General features: G+C 42.4%; 1 protein-coding gene across 2 annotated transcripts in view; it reads left to right on the forward strand.

The window, feature by feature from the left end:
• The first annotated feature begins 20071 nt into the window (after window positions 1–20071).
• Window positions 20072–26828, forward strand: part of NCBP3 (nuclear cap binding subunit 3) — a 30653-nt gene continuing 23896 nt past the window's right edge. For both annotated transcript variants that reach the window (XM_075854145.1, XM_075854146.1), the window contains exons 1-2: window positions 20072–20370; window positions 24462–24527. In XM_075854145.1, coding sequence (XP_075710260.1) covers window positions 20224–20370; window positions 24462–24527 — 213 coding nt within the window. In that variant the 5' untranslated portion in view covers window positions 20072–20223. The remainder of the gene's footprint in view (window positions 20371–24461; window positions 24528–26828) is intronic.

Genomic DNA, 26828 nt, shown 5'->3' on the forward strand with positions numbered 1-26828 from the left:
CACAGAGAAATAAGTATTTGATCCCCTACCAACCATTAAGAGTTCAGCCTCCTCCAGACCAGTTACACGCTCCAAATCAACTTGGTGCCTGCATTAAAGACAGCTGTCTTAAATGGTCACCTGTATAAAAGACTCCTGTCCACAGACTCCATTAATCAGTCTGACTCTAACCTCTACAACATGGGCAAGACCAAAGAGCTTTCTAAGGATGTCAGGGACAAGATCATAGACCTGCACAAGGCTGGAATTGGCTACAAAACCATAAGTAAGACGCTGGGTGAGAAGGAGACAACTGTTGGTGCAATAGTAAGAAAATGGAAGACATACAAAATGACTGTCAATCGACATCGATCTGGGGCTCCATGCAAAATCTCACCTCGTGGGGTATCCTCGATCCTGAGGAAGGTGAGAGCTCAGTCGAAAACTACACGGGGGGAACTTGTTAATGATCTCAAGGCAGCTAGGACCACAGTCACCAAGAAAACCATTGGTAACACATTACGCCGTAATGGATTAAAATCCTGCAGTGCCCGCAAGGTTCCCCTGCTCAAGAAGGCACATGTACAGGCCCGTCTGAAGTTTGCAAATGAACATCTGGATGATTCTGAGAGTGATTGGGAGAAGGTGCTGTGGTCAGATGAGACTAAAATTGAGCTCTTTGGCATTAACTCAACTTGCCGTGTTTGGAGGAAGAGAAATGCTGCCTATGACCCAAAGAACACCGTCCCCACTGTCAAGCATGGAGGTGGAAACATTATGTTTTGGGGGTGTTTCTCTGCTAAGGGCACAGGACTACTTCACCGCATCAATGGGAGAATGGATGGAGCCATGTACCGTCAAATCCTGAGTGACAACCTCCTTCCCTCCACCAGGACATTAAAAATGGATCGTGGCTGGGTCTTCCAGCACGACAATGACCCGAAACATACAGCCAAGGCAACAAAGGAGTGGCTCAAAAAGAAGCACATTAAGGTCATGGAGTGGCCTAGCCAGTCTCCAGACCTTAATCCCATCGAAAACTTATGGAGGGAGCTGAAGATCCGAGTTGCCAAGCGACAGCCTCGAAATCTTAATGATTTACAGATGATCTGCAAAGAGGAGTTGGCCAAAATTCCATCTAACATGTGTGCAAACCTCATCATCAACTACACAAAACGTCTGACTGCTGTGCTTGCCAACAAGGGTTTTGCCACCAAGTATTAAGTCTTGTTTGCCAAAGAGATCAAATACTTATTTCTCTGTGCAAAATGCAAATAAATATATATAATTTTGACTATGTGATTTTCTGTTTTTTTTTTAAATATAATCTATCTCTCACTGGTAAAATTAACCTAGCCTAAAAATTCTAGACTGTTCATGTCTGTTTACTTACAAAATCAGCAAGGGATCAAATACTTATTTCCTTCACTGTATCTATGCCATTTCAGTGTCCAATATATTGTACCCAGCATGTGTCACCGGAGATATACACCACATAAACTGTAATGTGGTTTCTCCTGGGTACGGCAAAACCCTACATGTGGCTGTTATCAGCTGCCTGGGCACACAGCAGGGCTCAGAAGGGAAAGATGAGGGGGATAAGCTGTGCGGAGTGTGTCAGGGTAGATAAAAAAACTAAGGGATGTATGGTAAATTTTAAAACACTTTCATACAGAGCCCTGGTTTTTCGGGACATGTGTCACATTGATATATTGTGTCCTCCCTTATCCCCCTCTTATAGCAGACTTTGCACCTCTTTTGACATTTTCCCTTCTTGCCAGTTTGGGGAACTTCTTCTGGAAAGTGTTGCCCTGGTACGATGCGTGTAGCCTCGCTTCCAGAAGTACTGGGTGCTCCCTTCTTGGTCCCTAAAGATTAGGATCTTGATAATGATGTGCACGGCCAGCTTCTTATACCACACCGCATGGCACTGTAGGGCTTCAGGACTTGTTCTGACAAGTCCACCCCTCCCATGTACCTATTGTTGTCCAGAATGCAATCTGGTTTGGGGGTCCCTGTACTGGTACCTCGTACAGGTACATGGGTACTGGTGTGGCCATGTATTGTTGTCAATACAAGGACTTCTCTCTTGTACTTGACACACAATATATTGCTGCTAGATTTTGCCCTGCTCTAACCCCTTCTGAGTGTTTGCCCAAGCAGAGTCTTAGGGAGGCCTCTCAGATTTCTTCTAGCAGTGCCGCATGCCGCAATACTTCTGGAAGCGAGGCACTTGAAGAGCGGGACGCTGGTATAAAAATTATCCAGGTAGAGTTGGTAACCCTGGTCCAGCAGTGGGTGCACCAAATCCCACACAATTTTTGCATTAACTCCCAGTAAGGGGGGGCATTCTGGGGGCTGAATACTGCTGTCCTTCCCTTCATACATCCTAAATTTGTAGGTATAGCCTGATGCACTCTCGCACAGCTTATACATCTTCACGCCATACCTTGCCCTCTTACTCGGCAGGTACTCGCGGAATTGAAGCTTCCCTTTAAAATGTACCAAGGACTCATCAATAGAAATACACTTCTCGGGGGTGTATGCTTCGGAAAACCGGGCACTTAAACGGTCTAATAGGGGTCTCCGTTTATACAAATGGTCAAAACTGGGGCCATCTCAAGGTGGGCACTGCTCATTATCAGTATAATGTAAGAAGCGAAGTATTGCCTAATTAATTTTTTTTAGGTTCCAGTTCAGTTCTGAAGTTGCTTTGAGGGGCCCATATATTAGACACCCCTATGAAACACCCCATTTTAGAAACTAGACCCCTCAACGTATTCACAACAGAATTTAGAAAGTTTATTAACCCTTTAGGTGTTTCACAGGAATTTAGAGCACAGTAGAGGTGAAATTGACATTTTTTTTTTTGTCAGAAAATCCTTTTTATTCAATTTTTTTCTGTAAAACAGAAGTTTTTACCAGAGAAACGCAACTTAATACTTATTACCCAGATTCTTCAGTTTTGAAAAATATCCCACATGTGGCCCTAGTGTCGGTAATGGATTGAAGCACCGGCCTCCGAAACAAAGGAACACCTAGTGGATTTTGGGGCCTCCTTTTTATTAGGCACCATGTCCGGTTTGAAAAGGTCTTGTGGTGCCAAAACAGTGGAAACCCCCCAAAAATGACCCTATTTTGGAAACTACACCCCTTGAGGAATTCATTGTCGTTTTCATGGGGTGCATGCGGCTTTTTGATCAGTTTTTATTCTATTTTTAAGTGGCGTGGTGACTAAAAAAGATCAATTCTACTATTGTTTTTTATAGTATTTTTTTACAGCGTTCACCGTGCGCTATAAATGACATTCACTTTATTCTGCAGGGCGATACGATTACGGCGATACCATATGTTTATAGTTTTTTTTTATGTCTTATGGCGTTTGCACAATAAAATACTTATTGTAAAAAATCATTTTCTTTTTGTGTTGCCTTATGCTAAGAGCCAGAACTTTTTTATTTTTTTCATCAAGAAAGCCGTGCGAGGAGTTGTTTTTTGCGTAACGAACTGTAGTTTCAATCATTACCATTTTTAGATACATGCGACTTTTTGATCTCTTTTTATTAAATTTTTTGGGAGGTGAAGTGACAAAAAATTTTTAATTCTGGTATGGTTTATTGTTATTTTCTTATATGGCGTTCACCGCGCAGGATAAATAACAAAATAATTTTGTAGTTCAGGCCGTTTCGGACGCGGCGATACCAATTATGTACAGTTTATTTGTTTATTTATCTATTTTTATTAATAATAAAGGACTGATAAGGGAAAAAGGGGGATTTTTACTTTTATTACCGTTAAAACTTTTATTTTCTTATTTTTACACAACTTTTTTTTACTTTCTTACTTTGTCCCTTTGTAGGGGACTTGAGGACAGGATGCCCTGATCGCTATTCTAATACACTGCACTACATGCATAGTGCAGTGTATTAGAGCTGTCAGCTACTCACTGACAGCAAGCATAGTGGTTCCTGACTTTGTCAGGACCCACTAGGCTTCCGTCGATGGCATAGCCGGACGCCATTGTTATGCGTCCGGTTGCCATAGCCACCATCGCCGGCCGCTATCGTGTAGCGGGTCGTCGATGGTGGTTTAACCCCTAAAAAGCCGCAATCGCTATTGAACGCGGCTTTTAAGGGGTTAATCAGCGGGGACACAGCGATCGGTCCCCGCTGTAGGAGCTGCGACAACTGCTGTACGAGACAGCAGCTGTCACTGCTCCTGTATGTGTTGGGAAGACGGCCGAAATGGCCGTTACTCCCGTGACGTACTATTAGGTCATGGAGCGCGAACGATACAGCTACCATGACCTAATAGTACGTCCAGAAGCGGGAATGGGTTAAAATAACAGATGGTAACATAGGGGTCATGAAAATAAAAATATTCATTCCCCCACAGATCTACAAAGACAAAAAAGAAATCACCCACCACCACCCTTACCTGGGCACACGGAAACGAGCCCTACAATTTTGGTAAAAAAAACTTATATATATCTTGTTTATCAAACAGGTGTCTCCATTAAACTTTCCCAATATTTCCTCTGATATCCTGGTTTCTGATAGATATGAAGCCAAGGTAGCATAAAATTTAAGTGTACCAGGTTTTAACCATCAGTTCAGAATAATATTCTTAGCAGTTAATGTCAGTAAAGAAATAATTATCCTGGTTTTTATTTCATAGATTTCTAAGTCAGAGTTAAAAACAGGGGTCCGGGGATTTAGGGTTACAAATTTTTCTTTTTCTTTATCAAAACAGTTTTATTAGAGTAGTAAACATAACAGAGCATATAAAACATCTCGCAAAATTGCAAAAGTGTGCACGCAGTGCAACATAATAAATTCAGACTGTATAAAATGTTACAAAGACATATGAACATTGGTAGGAGGTAGCCTCCCAGCCACCGAAGCAATGGGAAGAAAATAATAACAGCTAATGGCAATTATCAATACCCAATTTACATCAAAGGTAGTGCAAAATGTAGGGAAACCAGTCCCGAGAACAAAAAAAAAAAGACAAACGAGCAATAATGACACAGTTAAGTGCAAATTTCAACCCAAAGTTGCATAAACACAAGACAACAAAGGGAAACACAACCGGACAAAAGCACGCAGTTTTGGCTATATGATCAGTCAACAGAAAAGGCCATCCAGCCAGAGAGGCAAATCAGCACCACCCCGGAGTCCAGACCGATCAGCAGACATCAGCTCATCCATCCTCATAATTCCATTCAGCTCCGTTACCCATTCCTTCAAAGAAGGCACAGTACTAGACTTCCAATGACGTGGGATGACAGTTCTAGCTGCAGTCAGAAAATGCCTAAAGACCCTCTTTTTGAGGTGTGGGAGTGATCCAGGAACCATGGAAAGCCACCCAACAGAAGCCGAGGTAGGCACTTCAGTGCCAAAAAGTTTGTTGCCGAGATCAAAAAAATTTCCCCAAAAGGGCCGGAGCTTGGGGCAATCCCACCAAATATGCAACATAGTTCCAGGAGCCTCCCCACACCTCCAACAGTCGGCAGACACATTAGGAAAGATCCTATGTAAAAAGGAAGGACAGCGGTACCATCTGGTAAGTATCTTATAGTTCTTCTCCTGAGCAAAACACGAAGTCGGTAATTTATGAGCCAGCAAGAATGAAGTTCCCCATTCCTCCTCAGAGTGCTGAACTTCAATTTCCTCATCCCAAGCTGCAGTGAATGTCAACTGAGAGTAAGAATATCTCGGTTGGAGGACACCATGTATATGAGACAGTGTGTGAGAAGGAGCAGAGATAAGGGACAGATAATGTTCCAGAGGAGTCTTATCCTGTAGCAACACAAGACAATCACCCATGGAAGAGAGATAGGAGTGCAGCTGAAAATAAGACCACCATATCGATCGTCTCCCCGGGCAGGCCTCAGAGACAGCAGTCAGTGATAAGATTGAACCATCAGGTGTAAGGGTCTGAGCCAAACATCCACTGCCCCGTCTCTCCCAACGGAGGAACGTATCCACACCCACTGCCGGAGGGAAGGAAGGGTTATCAAAAAGGGGAGTCATAGGACCCGGACGGTGAACAAGGTCCAGAGTACCAATGATCCGCTCCCAAACTACAAGAAATTGACGTGCTAGGGAAGGCAAAGAAGACGTTGGTCGCTTGGAGGCAGTCAACCACGGCAAGGAGGACAAGGCGAGGGAAGACATTCCCTTCTCAATGCGCACCCATTGCTTACCGGCATCTGATCGAAACCAGTCTTAGGGTTACAAATTGATCATAAACAGAATTTATAAACAAAACCACTGATTGACAAAACCTCTGAGCCTGTGGGAATCTCCAAAAAGAAAGCCAAATTCCAGCCTTAGGAATAGAATATGTTGAACAGATATCAGTATGACATTATTTCTCAAGAGTTTCTTGGTTCCCAGTGGTCGAAGGTGTAAAACCGACATTGAAGGTGCCATAGACTCTGAAACTTATATCCATTGAAGTTCCCTCAATATCTCCGACTTTAATGCTAGGTTAGTATTCTTCCATGCCTTATATATTTTTTCCTGAATCTGGAGTGTTGATACTTCAATATCTGGGGAGATGTATTTTGTATAATAAATGCGTGATATTGGGGGTCTACCTTCTGTTTTAGGTATTATTTTATAAAACTCTGTCGGATTCCATAGATTAGCATGTTTTCTTGCAAGTCGAATTTATTAAATGTCTCTACTGACGATAGTATAAATAGTCTTTTGGTGAGATCGAAAATTTGTTTAATATTTCTCAAAGTATAGAAAGACCCATTTTCTGGATGTATCGCTTGTGTGATATAGTTCAACCCAAGTTTTTGCCATTTTGAGGTTGTAACATCTATGGCCGTTCGGTCGTTAACCTCGACGGCCGTGGCCATGGACATCTTACCTCGCTGCAGCGTCGTCCTCCTGTGAGGCGCCGGCACTCACTTCCGGACTTCGAGCGTCTCCGGCGGGCGCACGCGCGTGCACGGCCTTAAAGTGCCAGTGCGCACATTTTTGCAGGAAGTCTGCAGTCTAGCCCAGGATGCCCTGGGCTATAAAAAGGACTCTGTCCTCTTGCTCTTTGCCAGAGCGTTGTTTGTTACCCATCGTTTGTCGTGCTTATGGTCTCCCAGTGTCTTCCAGTTTCCCAGTGTACCTTGCTCATGTATCCCGTATCCTGTTTCCGTGCTACCTAGTCCTAGTGTCGTGCTGTGCTATTGCCGTGCTGTGCTACAGTCTACGCTTGATCTGCTACGCTTCACCTGATGGCTTCCCGCCGCCTGGTCCTGGACGTGCCTGCCTCGCTACTGCCTACGATTGCCTCAGGTACCCTCGCTGAACTAATTGAACTCTGTACTTACCTGTTTGGCCAGCTGCCATCCCGCTACGCGGTACGGCCCAGTGGGTCCACGCCCCGCATCGTGACAGAGATAACTATTTTTGGTATAATACCAAGTAATGCCGGGTGTTCTCCTACTATGTAGAGTCTGGTAATGTGTGGAGAAATTTCAAATATTGCAGTACACTTACCCCAAACATTCCAAGTATCTCTAAACAAAGTCATATGTCATTAGTGCAGAGGAATGTCTATGCTCCTTCCCAGAATAATAGATTTTAGTGGAAACAGCGAGAATAAGGCCTGCTCAAGTTCAGTATTTCCAAAATAAGAAGATATTTTTAATCCATTCAAAGGGGTCATGGGGTTCGTTAAGTTAATGCACGATCAACAGAGCCAGTGACGACAGGGCAACTCCAACAGGGTTTATTGCATCCAATGCTTACAGAACAAGTCGCGCTCAATGCAGGAACAGCACACAGTCCACAAAATCAGGTAATCACAGGAAACTCCTCAGAGAGTTGGCTTCAGCTTCAGCTCTCATTAAAGTCTACATCCAGGAAAATCTCCATCCTCCCCAGGACAAGCCCTTATATACCCCTCGGGGGGGACAACATCTTGGCAGTTTCTAGTCACCATCATTATAATGATTTTAGTTTGTAGTTCTACTGTCTGTATGTGAGTTGTGTTCCTTTGTGCTATTATGTGTATTGCCACAGCCGGGATGAGGACTCACGTGGGGTGGATAATTGGATCACCTTTGTTTGCTGGTCTGCACCTGAGCTGAATATAACTGTGGTGCCTCCTGATGACCCCCTGTGGGGACTGGACAATGAGGACACTTTATGTCTTGTGGACTTCATCTCTGACTCGTCTGATTGTCCATAGGCTGGAGACACGACCTGTGGTACCTGATTACAGAATCATTCCTCTCTGCTGAGGACTCACAATAAACCACACATAATGCACCATCACAACATGCCCAGCTGTACTTTTTTTTTACGTTTGGGAAAGATATGCCACCTCTGCACTTGCTAGCCTGTAATCTCTCAAGAGACATTTTGTGTCTTTTCCCTCTCTAAATAAATTGGAGAAAAGCTCTTTCCAAGTCTTTTATTTCTTTGTTTTTAATTAAAACAGGTATCATTTGACGTATATCTAAAATTTTGGGAAGTATTACCATCTTAACTAATGACATTCTTGCAAATATATAAAGTGGCAAGTCCTTCCATTTCTGTAATAATTTTTCAATATTGGGTAATAATGTCTGTATATTATTCTTGTAAGTCAATCGTTTTGTACGTCCGATCCTGATCCCGAAGTATTTTATCTCTTGTTTTGCGCTTTTTAATCCCTGTCTCTGAGCTTCCAAATGTTCTTTAGCGTTTTGTATTTAATCATTGAACAGGACCTCTTTTTATCATGTTTCATTTTAAATCCTGAGATGGGGCCCATTTTCCTATAAGATACGCAATAATTTGAAAAGGTCTTCGTCTACGTTACAAGACCAGAAGATGATCTGCAAATATTGCAACTTTGACTTCATAGTTATTTATTTTGATACTGCGAATATTCTTTTTTTGTATAAGAGATCTGGCCATGGGTTCTATACATAAATTATATAATAGAGTGGATAAAGGGCATCCCTGTCTAGTCCCTCTTGATAACCTAAAGCTTGGCGTAGTAAGCCCTGGGATGGATATATGTGCTAAAGGGGAATGATATATAGCCAGTATATTATAATAAATGCCAGAGATTCCGTTCTATTTAAGCACCATCCTAAGCCAGGGCCAGGACACCCTATTAAACGCTTTTTCTGTGTCAAATGTGTCTATTCCCGCCTTAGTATTAGTTTGTGGCCTGGTCCTGGCCCAGTCCTGAACTGCTAATTTTCCTAACGTAGCTAACCCCACTCCTTCCCTTGATAAACCCATTTTTATGTTCACCAATTAAACAGGGTATTACTTTTGCTAACCTAGTCACCATTCATTTAGTATATACAGAACCGATAAAAACAAGGGGACATATACAAAAACACCGAAAAAGGCCATACTTACAAATGGACACAGCCAGGTCAGAAACGCTGATGAAGGAGTGAGCAGGTGCTTAAATAATAATAGCCGCTCCCACTAGTCTTGAGGGGAGTGGTGTGTGTGGTGCATGGGATGTGTAGTAAGAAATAATAAATGAATAGTGTGTGTGCAAGTGTAATACTATAAGTGAAATATAGGGGGCAGTAATGAGTGAAATGCCTCAATAGAAATAAATGGATAATGGGGTGCAAGTGAGTGAAACATGGAGGGATAGTGTGTACGTCATGAGGCACAACGTGTATAGCCAGGTAGAAGCCTATTTGTGACGCCTTGATAATTCATAGAGCGGGCTAACCTGCTTGCTATGCCAAACAACAACACACCATGCTCTCCCAGCATCAAAGACCCGGCTGTGTCCAAGAGAAGCGAATATACATAATAATGAAAAATACCTGGGGTATTAGTAATCATTTTGGCCAAAAGGACGCAAGCTCGCAATCTACGACAAGGATCCCCAGACTTGCGAGTCCCTAACTCCTAAACCGGAACAGAACGTTCCTGATGCACAAACAGAACCGATAAAAACAAGGGGATATACAAAAACACCGAAAAAGGCCATACTTAAAAATGGACACAGCCAGGTCAGAAACCTGGCTATACACGTTGTGCCTCATGACGTACACACTATCCCTCCATGTTTCACTCACTTGCACCCCATTATCCATTTATTTCTATTGAGGCATTTCACTCATTACTGCCCCCTATATTTCACTTATAGTATTACACTTGCACACACACTATTCATTTATTATTTCTTACTACACATCCCATGCACCACACACCACTCCCCTCAAGACTAGTGGGAGTGGCTATTATTATTTAAGCACCTGCTCACTCCTTCATCAGCGTTTCTGACCTGGCTGTGTCCATTTGTAAGTATGGCCTTTTTCTGTGTTTTTTTAATTTAGTATATATTTTAATATCTGTATTGAGAAGTGAAATATGGTGATATGATTTAGGGCCTAGGAGGTCTTTATCTTTCTTTGGTATTGATTTTATATGGGCCACATTCCTGACTGTAAACCTTTCCCAAAATGATACATATGGTTAAAGAGATTTAATAAGGCATCTTTAATATTTGGAATAGAAGATTTAAAGAATTCATTTGTGAACCCATCTTGTCCAGGACTTTTATCGTTAGCTAAGCCAGAAGTAATCTCTTGTAATTCCTGGCTAGTTATTGATTTGTTAAGACTTGATAGTTGATCTTCACTAAGTTTAAATAAGTCAAGCGAGTCTAGGCAGCTAGATGCACGTTTTATGTCAATATCTTCCCCTTTGTATAATTCAGAATAATAGGTAGTCAGAATCCCTGGGATTTTATGGATATCATGGTGCGTTATACTATCCTTGTCTCTTAGGCCCCATGCACACAAACGTAAAAACGCCCATAATCACGGGCCGTAATTATGGGCACATAGACTTCTATTGGCCACGGGTACCTCCCCGTATACTTACGGGAAGGTGCCCGGGCCGTTGAAAAATATAGAACATGTCCTATTTTAGGCCGTAATTACGGCACAGGCAGGCCCATAGAAGTCTATGGGGCTCCCGTAATTACGGGTAACTACGTGTGTGCACCCGTAACTACGGGAGCGTTGCTAGGCGACGTCAGTGGATAGTCACTGTCCAGGGTGCTGAAAGAGTTAAACGATCGGCAGTAACTGTTTCAGCACCCTGGACAGTGGTTACAGATCACAATATAGATCAACCTGTAAAAAAAAAAAAAGACGTTCATACTTACCCAGAACTCCCTGCTTCTTCCTCCAGTCTGGCCTCCTGGGATGACGTTACAGCCCATGTGACCGCTGCAGCCAATCACTGGCTGCAGCGGTCACATGGACTGCCGCGTCATCCAGGGAGGTCGGACTGGATGTCAAGAGAGGGACGCGTCACCAAGACAACGGCCGGGTAAGTATGAATTTCTTTACTTTTACTTTTACTACGGAAAGGGCTGCCCCTTCTCTCTATCCTGCACTGATAGAGAGAAGGGGCTGCCGATTAGTGCAGTGCAATTTTGCAGTGAAAACGTCACCGTAAATACAGGTGGAATACTGGTGACACCGGACCCGTATTTACGGGCACGGGTCCGTAAATATTGGTGCAATACGGGTCGAATACGTGTGACCAAGGACCCGTATTTACGCCAGTATTTACGGGAGGATAAAAATACGTTTGTGTGCATGAGGCCTTAGTATGATTCTTTTTACGGACCCCTTTAGACAAGTTAGAGAGATATTCACCCACTTTGTTACCATATCTATATAAGTCGTAATCTTCCCTTGTTTTTATAAATTGAGCCATCCTATTAAGATAATGTTCACAAACAGATTTTTTTATCCAGCATTAGAGAGTGTTGTTGGTTAAATTATTAGGGTATGTGCACACGAGAAGTGGCTTTTACGTCTGAAAAGACAGACTGTTTTCAGGAGAAAACAGCTGCGTCGTTTCAGACGTAAAAGCTCCTCCTCGCATTATGCGAGGAGTCTTTGACGCTCGTAAATCTTGAGCTGCTCTTCATTGACTTCAACGAAGAACGGCTCAAATTACGTTGCAAAGTGTCCTGCACTTCTTTTCCGAGGCAGTCATCTTACGCGTCGTCGTTTGACAGCTGTCAAACGACGACGCGTAAATGACAGGTCGTCTGCACAGTACGTCGGCAAACCCATTCAAATGAATGGGCAGATGTTTGCCGACGTATTGTAGCCCTATTTTCAGGCGTAAGTCGAGGCATAATACGCCTCGTTTACGTCTGAAAATAGGTTGTGTGAACCCAGCCTTATGGGCCTTATAAATTTCATAGACCCTATGATAATCTTCATAAATTTTTATTAATTCCTGACCTATCTTCTTCCTTTTGAAGGCTACATATGAGATTATAGTCCCACCTCATTACAGTTTTTGCTGCTTCCAAAAACAAAATAGGATCTCCTTCGTGTTCTCTATTATTTATAGAATATTTTTCCCAGGCACGGTTAATCATCTTAAAAAATTCTGGATGTTTAAGAAGCCCTGTAGGAAAACGCCAGTGAGAGTTCGACCAAGTCAATGTATTCCTATTTAATATAATACGAATGGGAGCGTGATCAGATATTATTATTTTATGAATCTTGCTAGTTTCTATTCTGAGAACCAAATTCTTAGTAATTAAAATATTATCAATTCTAGAAAAATAATAAAGTTGTGAAGAAAAATAAGTATATAGTCTTTTTCTACTGGATACAAAACGCTCCATATATCCAGGAGTAATTATTAAGAAAAAAATTTTTAAAAAAATTATTGGGCGATATAAGTAGATGCTCCCACTAGTCTATCGATATCTTGGTTAGGAACTGCGGTTAAAGTCGCCTGCTATGATTTTTGTTTTTATTTCATCCTGGATTATCCATTCTGTTAGTTCTTTAAAAAAAAAAACTCCTTCTCACTGATTACGTTTGGGGCATAAATATTATAAAGCCTTACTTTCTCTTCACCTATCTTGACAAGGACTCTCATTTTCCCATCTTCATCATCATATTCAGTAGAAATTCATATCAAGTTTTGATTAATTAAGATAACACGTTTCGTTCAGATGTCCCTTGACCAATGGCCTCCCCTACCCATTTATATTCCAGTTTCTTGATTTCATTCTGACCAATATACATTTCTTGAAGAAGCGCTATATCAGTTTTTAGTTCCTGAAGTATATTAGTTCTCTTTATGGGGTTCGTAATACCCCTAACATTTCAAATAACGATATTAATCATGGTGGCTTATATTTGTTGATGTCCACTTCCGGCCAAAGAAACAAACGAAAAATACATCCCCATTTAGAAAAAAAAAAAAATCTGTTCTGGATTCCACCCAATTCCCCTTAACAGCATTATAGACTACTAAATACACTGCAATGCACAAAAGTGAACCTCACTATCTTCTGCACGAAAGTACAGAAGAAGCGTCAAATTTAAGAAAAAATAATAAGCAATATTGATCCAGAATATCACCGCCAAAACAAACTAGCAAAAAAAAAAAAATGAAGTGCCAGAGAAATGAAGAAAAAAAAAATCAACAGAAAAGTGCCAATTTGGGTGGGGGAATATCAGTATGCTAAATTTGACTGAAATATTTACCTGCAAATCGAAATCTCATGATTTTGTGTTTCTTTAAGTTTAATATGTTACCATTTTTTACTTAAAGATGCTCTGTCACCAGATTTTGCAACCCCTATTTGCTATTGCAGCAGATCGGCGCTGCAATGTAGATTACAGTAACGTTTTTATTTTTAAAAAACGAGCATTTTTGGCCAAGTTATGGCCATTTTTGTATTTATGCAAATGAGGCTTGCAAAAGTACAACTGGGCGTGTTGAAAAGTAAAAGTACAACTGGGCGTGTATTATGTGCGTACATCGGGGCGTGTTTACTACTTTTACTAGCTGGGCGTTCTGATGAGAAGTATCATCCACTTCTCTTCAGAACGCCCAGCTTCTGGCAGTGCAGACACAGCGTGTCCTCGAGAGATCACGCTGTGTCGTCACTCACAGGTCCTGCATCGTGTCGGCCACATCGGCACCAGAGACTACAGCTGATTCTGCAGCAGCATCAGCGTTTGCAGGTAAGTAGCTACATCGATTTACCTGCAAACGCCGATGCTGCTGCAGAATCATCTGTAGCCTCTGGTGCCGGTGTCCTCGCTCGTCTGACACGATGCAGGACCTGGGGAAGTGACGTCACAGCGTGATCTCTCGAGAACACGGCTGTGTCTGCACGGCCAGAAGCTGGGCGTTCTGAAGAGAAGTGGATGATACTTCTCATCAGAACCCCCAGCTAGTAAAAGTAGTAAACACGCCCCGATGTACGCACATAATACACGCCCAGTTGTACTTTTGCAAGCCTCATTTGCATAAATACAAAAATGGTCATAACTTGGCCAAAAATGCTCGTTTTTTAAAAATAAAAACGTTACTGTTACATTGCAGCGCCTATCTGCTGCAATAGCAGATAGGGGTTGCAAAATCTGGTGACAGAGCCTCTTTAAATGTGGCTCCTGGCCATCACTCAAAACTGAATGTGGCTCACATGGTATAAAAGGTTGGTGACAACTGAAGTAGTTATTCAGCGCCGTTATACATCAATCTTCAAATAAATAGGCGTAAAATGCCATTACTTCTTCACTTTCCAAGATGATCAGGCACACTGTGACGGACACATGTAGTCATGGAAGAGCTGAATAATATATATATTTTTGTCTTTAAAATAACACCAAATCTGTCGCTACTCCCCAAAAAGGGATAATTATTATTGTATGTTAAAAAAACATTTCTTCTTCTGATACCACCGTGTGTGTATAAACACAGGCAAGCAACTGCCACCCAAAAGAGATAATTTTTGGATTGTTTTTTGATTTTAGAATGCATAAACAATCCGACAGTGATGCGCGTTTTCAAACAGGTTGTTGGTTACCACCAGCTGCCATCCATTTACCCATACATGTCGCTGTCTCTTTGACATTACTAGTGCTGTTTTGGCGTTAAAGAGCATAAAAGGTTGGAAACAGTCCTAGAAGACCTAGTGTCATACACGACTTTCAGGGAAATCAAGGCACTTTTGATTTGCAACCAATTTAGTCCGAGCCGAATCTGACTGCCAGTTCGACCGAGTTGGACCCAAAATGAATTTCAGGAAATTAGCTCATCTCTATTGGTGAATTAAAAAAAATAGAAGTAGTGGAACTACAAGTCCCAGAATGCCTAGATCTACACTGTACACAATAACTCCCTGGACGGGTTCATTAATAGAGGGAGACCAGCAGGGGAGTACCTGCCTTAGATTAGACGGGACCCCATGCAAACTGATATTTTTGTACTCCCCAAAAAAAAGAAATATAGGTCACTAGCAGTTAGCAGTTTTATTATAACCAATGTATAGTTCCCAAAGTTAGAAAAAAGACTGCATTAAGAAAACAAATGCAAACAAAAAGTGTTGGCGTTGCAAATTACAGTAGGCAAATAGTTGTACCAAACACTGCATAAATAACAGTACCAAACAGCAATGCCATACGGTTTGCAAATAAGGATGCCATATACTGTACAGTACATTTAATAGTGTCATACACCGCGCAGATTACAAAGTCCTATGGTGAGCAAATAGCAGTGCCAAAAAATGTCAATTAGAGATAAGCCACACCATGTATATAAATACATAAGCGTACATACCTACCTGACCACACCCATTACATATAAACCTATATGCGCACATATAGTATCCTAAGCGTGCTCAGCCCATTTAGCTAGGCTGTGCACGCTGGCTTTTTGATACAACTCTCAAATACAATTTTTGGGGGGAATTGTATTTTTATTAAGTCATTAAGGTAAATTCATCACAAATAAATATTTTAATACAGCAAGTAACACCAGTCAACCCTAACCCCCACCCACGCCAACCCTGAGAGGCACAAGAGAAAAAAAAAGAGTAAAGAAGAAAACATTTAAAAAAAACTGATTGTTTCCCCACAACAGACAATTTCTAATTTTATTTATACATGGACCCCATATTTGTACAAAAACATCATTCTCATTAACAGATAAGTAATATCTTTTCTCAAGTTGTTGTATTAACAAGTCCAGGGAACCATTTTTCATATGAAAGGCTATTCTTTGTTAATGTAGTATTATTTTACGAGCAGCATACAAAATCTCATTATTCCCACTTTTCTATAGAAACTACATCTAGAAAAATTAACCCCTCCCAAGATGTAGACAATCGAGTCAAGCCTAAAGCTGGAATCACACGGCCAGACCTGCGCCATGTAAACGAGCGCTGATCAGCGAGACAGTTCATTGATCGGCGCTCGTTTGCTCCCTTCACAAGGAGCTATGGATGGGGACGAGCGCTCGTTACTACAATCACTCATCTCCATACATTTCTATCATGTCGGCAGCACGTCTCCCTGTATACAGAGGGAGATGTGGTGCCAACGACTATAATAGTTTCAGTATTTAAAACTATACGATCAGCTGATGAACAAGTGTTTGCTCGTTCATCGGCTGATCGTTGCCCTGTTTACACAGTACAATGAACGGGAACAAGTGTTCTGTGCACACTCGTTTGACGATAATTGGCTGGTGTAAAAGGGCCTTAAGCTTGCATTCAAAGATATTTTTAATCTTGTTCAACACCTTAGCCCAATACATTCTAAATGTATTAGCGAATCTCTAGCTTTAAAATTATAGAGAACAAAATTAAATACAAAAGTGTAGTGTACAGATAGAGTATGATAGGGCATATATACGTTGCCAAAACCGTGCTTAGTACATACATACAAGATAATGAACCAAACTCAGTACATAAATACTGTACCAGAACCAAGCTCAGTACATCTATACAGCACCAGAACAAAGCTCAGTACATATATACAGCACCAGAACAAAGCTCAGTACATATATACAGCACCAGAACAAGCTCAGTACATATATACAGCACCAGAACAAGCTCAGTAAGTATATACAGCACCAGAACAAGCTCAGTACATAAATACAACACCAGAACCAAGATCATAACATATATACAGGACTATAACAAAGATCAGTACATATATATAGTACCAGAACAGAGCTTAGTACATAAATACAGTATCAGAATCAAGCTCTGTACATAAATACAGCACCAGAAGCTCAGTACTAGGGCTGGACCATTTTGCAAAAAAATTAAATCTAGATTTTTTTCAACAGTTCAGGTGATTTTCGATTTGAATTTCGATTTTATTTTTTTTCGCAGGTTTTTTTCTGCAAGCGCTGAGCGGGCACTCTGGGGCGAGTTGATATTATAGTGTCTGAAGTGTGAGCAGGACCTGTGCGGTGCCGGCCTCACCATATGGTTTTAATAAATGCCATTACGGTTGGATTCAAACGACCGTGATTGGACTGTGAAAAACGGTCCGTGTGTCCGCTGTTTTTCCCAGCCTGATCACGGTACATGTGAACGGGATTCCTGGCATCATAGACATTTAGGCTGCAGTCACACGACAGTAAAAAAAAAAAAATGGCCATTAAAAACTGATCAAATGTCAGTTTTTCATGTGCATTTTGCATCAGGGTCTCCAAATTCTCATACATTTCCAGTCCGTCTATTCGTTTTTCAAGGTCACAAAAAAAAAAAGGGATGGATGAATTTCATTTGTCAGGGTTTTTTTTTAATGAATCCACTGAAAACAGCAGTGCTCATGTAGATAGTGCCACACTGTCCTGTAGATAGTGCCCACATATAGTCACAGGGCCACAGTGCCCATATAGTCAGTGCCACATATAGTGACAGTGCCATGGTGCCCACATATAGTGCCACAGTGCCCACATATGACAGTGCCCACATAGTGCCCAATATAGTGCCACAGTGCCCATGTAGATAGTGCCACACACGCTTGCAGATAGCACCCCCATGTAGATCGCAGCACCCCTCCTCCCTTGTAGATAGCAACCCCACATGTAAGTCTTACCCCCACCCTCCTCTTAGATCGCAGCACAACCCCCACTCCCTTGTAGACTGCACTCCCCCCTTCTTCCTTGTAGATATCGCAACTGTAGCTGCCACTAGGAGCTGAATCTCCAGCAGAGGTTGCCGATGCTTTGGCCGGGGATTCAGCTCCTATTGGGAGCTACTGTGGTGCGATCTACAAGGGGGGGGGGGGGTGTGTGGCGCGATCTGCAAGGGCGGGGGGTGATGCGATCTACAAGGGGGGGTGGTGGTGTGATCGAGAATGGGGGGTGGTGATGCGATCGGTAAGGCGGGGTGGTGGTGTGATCTACAAGGGGGGGTGCGATCTACAGCAGGGATCTATCGCTATATACGAGGAGTCTCTTCTTCCCCGCCGAACTGCTATTTTGTACGCTATCATTTTGTTCAGTACAGAGCAGCAGTTCCGTGAGGAAGCAGAGAACAGGGCGGACCAGGCAGTGATGAGGGGGCGGGCCAGGCAGTGACGAAGGGGCGGGCCAGGCAGTGACAAGGTGCAGGGGCAGAGCCACTAAAGAATCGATTCAACAATTCTGTTAAAAACCAGAATCGTGAGAGTCCTTGAGGGCGAATTAATCGAATAATTCAATTAATCGCCCAGCCCTACTCAGTACATATAGACAGCACTAGAACCAAGCTCACTACATAAATACTGTACCAGAACCAAGCACAGTACATAAATACAGCACCAGAACAAAGCTCAGTACATAAACACAGCACCAGAACAAAGCTCAGTACATAAATACAGCACCAAGCACAGTACATAAATACAGCACCAGAACAAAGCTCAGTACATAAATACAGCACCAGAACAAAGCTCAGTACATAAATACAGCACCAGAACAAAGCTCAGTACATAAATACAGAACCAGAACCAAGTTCAGTACATATATACAGCACTAGAACCAAGCTCAGTACATACTGTACTAGAACAAAGCTCAGTACATACATACAGCACTAGAACCAAGCTCAGTACATACTGTACCAGAACAAAGCTCAGTACATACTGTACCAGAACCAAGCTCAGTACATATATACAGCACCAGAACGAAGCTCAGTATCTAAATACAGCACTAGCACAAAGCTCAGTACATATATACAACACCAGAACCAAACTTAGTACATATATACAGCACCAGCAGAAATACAGAGATCATTTGCAAAGTCAGATTAGCCCCGGCCATATAAATTTCTACGGCGTGAAACTACATTCCCAGTATGGCCTGATCAATGGTAAGGATATGCTGGGAGTTGCTGTTTCACAAAAAAGAATGCTACCACCCATCATCTCGCTTCAGATCATACAGTGATTACAATACTTATACAATGCAGTCAGATGGAGAATAAACATTTACATTCAGTGGCTCAAAGGTGACGTCTTCTCTGACTGGTGTCGTTCTCCTTCCTTTTTCTTCCATCCGGTCCAGAACAGCATGCTCTAGGTATAGTGATTTTTTGCCGTTTTTCTCCATAGGGTTATTACTAGATCCTCAAAAACACCAGGAAAACACAAGTACAAAATTACACTAAATATTAAAAAAAAATGTTTAAAAAACAAAAACGTTTAAAATATAAATAAAAAATAAATAAATATATATATATATCTCAAACCACTGTGATGGAGCCATGATGGTGTCTATCACTGTGTTTGGACTGCACTGGGTTCTCCTTAGAAATGCGTGGGCACCCTAGAGCCCAAAATTCGGGTTCCTTTAGTTGGAGATTGCATAGCTCTACTATGTGGACTGTATATGGCGCCGGCGTTACCGTATACTGGTCATGTGATCATCACACAGGTGAGAGGCTGACAGTTGAGCGTGCCTGTGTGTCCGTCACATGACCACGTCAGTTTTATTTTACCCCCCTGCTAGTAAACAATAAAGGTTTCCAGTGAATAACAGCAAGCAGAGATCTCAGACATTCACTCAAAGAGCATATTGGAAAACATTTTCATTAGGGAATGAGTAACATTTATTTACTATACCTGTAATAGTCCTTTAGAAAAATACATAAAAGTGTTCTGAAGTGTAATGATAAACTATGGATTTATACTGTAGGCCTGAAAGAATGTTACACCAAGGGGTTAATAGCAGTGACTATACAATCTCTCCTACACTACGTACAGTAAACCAGCAGAGAGCAGACCGACGTGTGACAGAAAATCACGCGATATACACGCAATCGCGTTCCGGCTGTACTCCACAACCAAGATGGCTGCCGCCCCTTCACCTGGGGGTCATGTGCTGCGTCCTGTCTAGCCAGTGCACCTAGCACTCTATGACCGCCGGGCGGAAGACTGAGAGCTTCGCTGCGGTTTTTTGGTGTCGCCCGTAGTGGCTAGCCGAGGACATGGCGGAGGTTCAGGAACTGCGGGTGTCGGTAAAATCGGGAGTTGAAGGCGGTAACGAACCGGAACCAATGGATGTGGAGGAGGGCGAGGTGGAGGCCGCGCCGGACAAGAGTTCTCCTCGGGATGTGGTTTCGATACGTGAGGAGGTGGGTACCGGTGGGGCCTGGATTACATCCTGTCTGAGTTATGACCTGTTCTCTTTAAAGTGACGTGAGCTCTTGATTATCGCCATGGAGAGGAGCCGGCTCCTTATCTGGGCAGCCATTCATTGCTGCCTGCAGGAGATTGTGTACACTGCTGGACCTGGCCACATCTAACGCAGCAGGCCCTAGTATGGGGGTAATGCGCCTGTACACATAGTGGTAATAACCTTTATATAGCGCCATCCTATACCGCAGCGCTGTACCCAGCATTACATGATAACCATTGTTGTTTGAAGTTTGTTCTGTCAGTTGTCACAGGCCGTAGACTTGCCCACACATTTTTATTATCCATCACAGATTTCTGATCGTAACACTTAAAGGGTTTGTCTGCGTTAATAGAAGTGGGTCCCTGTTCTGGACAGTTAGCTACAAAGAGCGCATCTGTCTCCGGAGGACCTGGCATCTTCATAGATTTTGTGGACAGGTCATTGATTTTAATAGGAACTGTGTAATGCTTCATTTTCCCTGTGGTGGCGCTGCAGAGAAATTGCACACTTGCTGCCGGATTCATATTCCAGCCAATCATCCGATCGCTAAAAAGCTTTCCTGTGTAGTAATTGAAGTTATCACAATAGATTAACATGTAAGTGTGGTTATCACAAGAAGAACTCAATTTTTAGGTATACTGGGGTACCCCGGTAAATTCCCAATGATCTGCCCATGTACACCAACTTTAAAAAGCTTTTTTACTGTGGAAATTGTCCTGGCATCGAAAGGGTTAAAGGGGTTGTACATGATTGGAAAAACATAGTTGCTTCCTTCCACAAACAGTGCCACACATACCCACAGGTTGGGTGTGGTATAGCAGCCCAGCCTTCTGCATTCAATGGAGTGGAGCTGGAATTTTAGACAACCCATGAACTGGTGTGGGGCTGTTTTTGGAGAAAATGGCCATGTTTTTCTAATTCTGGACTACTATAATTGCAGAGATATTGGCAGAAGAAAGAATATCTTGATATGGGTTGAAAAAGCAGATGTGAGCAAAAGTGACGTCGAGAAGTGCTGCCATATTGGTGGTTGCTTTTGAAGTAGCGTCTCTGAAACTGTCCTTTTGAACATTTGCTTATAAATATCGTAGAATTGCATTTGTGGCCGTTCTCTATCATACAGCTAATCGCTAAATCTTTCTCCTTTACAAGGAGTAGTGACTTGGGTAGTAGTGTAGAGCAGGAACAGAACGTTGAAAAGCATACTCCTGTTAAGATCATACACAAAATGTTCCTTCTGTTCACATGGGGCAGATTTGTTGCAGAAATTTCTGCAGCTGAAAATCGATTCCATACATGTGAATGGGGATGTTTCTGGAGCAGGTCCATGAATTTCTGCAAACCTCATTCAAATGACATGTCAAAAGTTTTGTTCGATCGCTAAAACAAAAGGGCTGGAGCGCTCACCCGAGAACTTTGCCGCCTTGACTTTGATTGGCGATCCTAGTATGCCCGAAGACCGGACTATATAGAAAGTCTTCAGCCTGATGGCTGCCATATCCAGGCATGAAGGAAGAGGGGGCCGTGCATGGTCGACTTTTTCCGTAGCTCCAGTAGAACAGAAAGGCGAGAGCCAGGCGCGTCATGACCATCTTTCCACCTGGAAAAGGTAACCAGCGGCCGTCTTATCATATAGGTGATGGGACCTGCATCTCAGACGTTTATGGCATATTCTGTGGATATGCCTGAGATGGGAATAACCCTTTTAGGGTATGTTCACACGCACTGTTTTCAGACGTAATTCGGGCGTTTTACGCCTCGAATTACGCCTGAAAAAACTGCTCCATTACGCCTCCAAACATCTGCCCACTGCTTTCAATGGGTTTTACCACTGTTCCCACGTGGTGTCATTTTACGCGTCGCTGTCAAAATACGGCGCGTAAAGACGCCTGCGAAAAAGTGCATGTCACTTCTTGGGACGTTATTGGAGCCGTTTTACATTGACTCCATTGAAAAACAGCTCCAATAATGGCCGTAAAATACGCCGCGAAAAACGCGAATTGTTACAAAAGCTTCTGAAAATCAGGAGCTGTTTTCGCCTGCAAACCCCTCCGTATTTTCAGACTGCGCATGAACATACCCTTATAAGAATCAATCTGGGGTACTTATTCAAAAGCACACGCCTCTCAATACATTTGTTGCATCTTTGGCTGGCCATGCACCACTGAGTGAAATCCATGCCACCCTGGTGGTGGCATCATTTTCCATTATAATTTACGCCAGTTTTTGGCGTAATTTTATAGTGAATGCGTTGGGCCGTGGGTGACCATGACCCCTTCTACTCAGCGCCGCCAACTTTTTTGAAAAGCACCAAGAGCAGTGGCAACTGCTCAAAAATCGCATATTTTGCGACTCCTGATCCGCTATCGACATTTCTATGTCCGAAGCATTGGCCTAGAAACGTTATGTTCCCTCCATTGATTTGTATATTTCTGACTTTTTGACACAAAAGTATTTAACATTGCATATATTTCTGACTGGGTGATCACAAGAACCAAGTGCTAAACACCCTCTATTCGGTCATCACAGTATTCACATAATCGAGTGGGCACATTATGCTGGGCAATCATTCTGAAATAAGCACAGTTTGCACGTCGGGGCAGATTTATTAATCGCTTAAAGGTAGATTTGGCGCATGTTAGACTCCTTTCCACCACCTATTGGGTGGTATACTTAAAGGAGTTGTCCACCTTCTAACAACTGAATACCTATCCACCAGATAGGTCATCAGTATGTCATCGGTGTGGGTCTGACACCAGGACCCCGATAAGCCGCTCCTGTGGGCACCGGACATTGTGGCACATAATGCTATGTACGGAGCCCGGAAGCAGTTGGCTCCGTACATGGCATAGCGGCCTATTCACTTGAATAGGTGCAGTACTGCAGCTCGGCCGCTATTCCGTGGCCGGAGCTAACTGCTTCCGGCATGTACCTCCGGTACATGGAGGCATCGGACCAGATTTGTGCCGGGCCTGGGTGTCGGACCCCCACAGATCATGTACTGATGACCTATTCTGCGCGACAAAACTGGTGCACGCGTTTTAAATCTGGAGCTTTTCACGACTTGACAAATCCACGGCCTCAATCTAAGTATGCAAACAAATGTGGCGATCATGTCGCAAATCAATGTTATTTCTGGCGCACGCATTAATAAATCTGGCCAATAATATATGCACCAAGAAAATAGGAGCTCGAAACACTGGAGCCGAGGCGCACAGACCATAATCTGCCCCATTGTTTTTCCACGTTGTTACTAGAAGTCCTCATGTAAACAAGCGGTTCCCACACATTCATTATATACTGTCCAAAGAAATCTGTGCCCCCATACTGTACCCTGTGTGCCCCTAATTCCGGACAGAATCTGTGAGAAAAGCTTTGTTGTGTTCCATCACCTGTCGGAGGTTTTCTCTCCTAGAAGTCATCATCCCGATACCTTCATTGTAAGAGAAACGCACTCCTAAATCCGGAGGAAAGCTTCTATGCCCGGCCCATGATCTCATACTGTTATTTTACTCTACCCAATTTACTATTAGGCGGTGTTCACACATTGCAGTCAATTTGTGTTTGTTTGTTTTTTGTTTTTTTTTAATTTTTGGAAAACGCTGCAAAAGTACGTTATTCTGCTGCAATTTTCCAAATATTGTGCCACATAATGCAGATTGACCGGAAAGTGTGAACACAGCCTTAGAACTTGGCTAAATGCAGCGATTCTTGACTTGCTGTTGTGTATACGATTGTACGTTTACCAATGCCTGAATGTCTGTGATTTATTTATATATATATATACTTTCATTTTCTCTTATCCGTACGCTACGTTCTCTTCAGATTGTAATATATTAAGAATGAAAAACAATAATTTCCTAGTATATTTAGAAGTTCACTTTCCACACGTCCTGTCGCTGTGTGTAACCTCTATCTGTGTATGTGTCTCCACGCAGCACATTGATGTGGTTCAGGCCGTAATATGTCGTGTTCTTCACATGTGACTGTATAATGAGTCATCTGACGGGTTACTGTGTGTTTTATTGTTTCATTATTATTTTTTAGGGCACTGCCAGGCGATATGAAAATAAAGCTGGGACTTTTATCACTGGAATTGATGTCACTTCTAAGGTAAAGCATGAAATGTGTTCCCAGCATCTAATGAATGGATTGTTATGCTGCAGTGATGTCTCCATAGATAGTATATTTTTGCTGGTTTCATTACCAAATACATAAATAGGGAGGTTTATCAACGAGGAACTTAGGACCTTTATTATATATTGTACCAACAAATTGCCCATGTTAACCAGATTGGACAAGTACCGGCCGCTGCCTCCGCTGCTGCCTTGTTTACAATCCAGCGTCATGATGTGACATCTATACTGACAGATTGTCACATGACTGGAGTAGCCAATTGTTTCCTGCTGTGGTGACGTGTCCTCACTATGGACAGCACGTCATGACACTGGGTTGTAAATGAGAGGGGTGAGAATTGGCAAAGTATGTATATATCAATTTAATTTTTTTGTACTTTTAGGCCTTTTGACACAATTTCTTGGTACGCTTTTTGACGCGGAAACCGTGCCCAAAAAACGGACAAATTCCTCACATTGATTTCAATGGGAGGAAGAGGTGTTTTTTTTTCCCACAACTGGAAAAAAAACGCTTGCGGGGGAAAAAGCAACTTGCCCTTTCTTTGGGCGTTCCCGTCTCTGACCTCTTATTGACATCAATAAGAAGCAGAGAACACGTTTTTCTTGGCGTTTTTTGCCCACCGCTCAATGGCCGCGGCGGCAAAGAGCGTTCAGTCAGGTCAAAATCTGCCTCCAAAATCCTGAAGGAATTTTGAGGCAGATTTTTCTGCCTGCAAAAAACTCTGTGAACAGGGCCTTAGGCCCATAGAGAATATATATCAGTGAACAGTACCGGCCCGAAAACATAACATTTAATTCATCTAGATAAAAAAAAAAAGAAACCATGGCTATGTAGAAATGATATACAATATTTGTGTGAAGTCCGATGGAGCGGGTGATTGTAAAGCATTTGGCTGAATGATCCAGGCGGATTTTGTCTCTATGCAAAGTCCTCCTCTCCTCCCCCTGCACACAGTGATGCGGTACCCTAGAAGTGTTCTGTTCCTGGATGGATGTACTTGTGTGAAAGAAATTCCCAGATATCAAGAGTGTCACGCGTGCTGGATATCTGCTAATATCTTGATGTAAGGGGTAGTTCAAACAATGTTTTTTAGTGGCAGGAAAAATCTGCCTCAAATTTCCTTCAGGTATTTTGAGGCGATTCTTGAAATGCCAGCGTTTTGGGTTTTTTTTAAGCTTTTTTTTCGCACAGTTTTTGCTGTGGTTTTTGTTGGCCCTATGAAGATAATGCAAAAACTGTGCAAGAAAACACTGTGAACGCGTCACATAATTAAAAGAGGAATTATCACCTCTACTGTCATGTGGGTGTTCTTCATATTATAACAATTCTGGAGCATCTTTTCTTAGAATTTTTGCATTTTACTATTCCTCTGTTACTCCATATATGAATAGATTTTTACAGCGCTGGCGGGGGACCAGACGTCTAGTTGCACAGTCTTCCTTAATGACGATACGACTCTTCATCATGTGACCGGCCCTGCTGTACTCTATGTACAAGCAGTAGTACAGCGATTACAGCGGGGCTGGTCACATGATGAATAGTTGTCGTCATGAAGGAGGACTGTGCCACTACAATTCTGGCCCCTCTGCCAGCGCTGTAAAAATCTATTCATATATGGAGTAACAGAGGAATAGCAAAATGCAGAGCTGTAAGAAAAGATGCTCCAGAATTGTTATACTATGAAGAACACCGTATTTACTAAAACCGACATGACCGTGGAGCGAATTACTCCTTAACGACCGCCCCCCGTCTTTTTGATTTCAAAGGTGACTAATCCAGTGCCGATGGTTTCCATTTGTCTCCGTTGTGCGAGGGTTCTGTCGTTTTGACTGAATCAGTTGGAACAGAGCCCTGACGCGGTTGTGAACGAAACCTTAATGGGATTTTAAAAACAAATTAACAAAAATAATAAATAAATAAAAAAAGTCACTATTTTGCATAAAATATATTTTATTGCCCCTACATTACATAACAGCAAAAAACCTACACCTATTAGATGTAGAGAATTGCTTTTTCCTATATTCACGTCGTAAAAATAATGAATTTTTTTTTTTTGTACCCCCCCAACTGCGAAAAAAATACTATTTCTTCCGCATAAAACAAGGCCTCATACAGCCACGTCAACTAAAAAATAAAAAAGTTATGGCTGCTAAAAGGCAGAGAGGCAAAACCAGAAAACTTTAGCTGGTCATTAAAGAGGCTCTGTCACCAGATTACAAGTGGCCTATCTCCTACATAATGTGATCGGCGCTATAATGAAGATTACAGCAGTGTTTT

Source organism: Rhinoderma darwinii, chromosome 2 (assembly GCF_050947455.1).
Source record: "Rhinoderma darwinii isolate aRhiDar2 chromosome 2, aRhiDar2.hap1, whole genome shotgun sequence".
Classification (NCBI taxonomy): domain Eukaryota; kingdom Metazoa; phylum Chordata; class Amphibia; order Anura; family Rhinodermatidae; genus Rhinoderma; species Rhinoderma darwinii.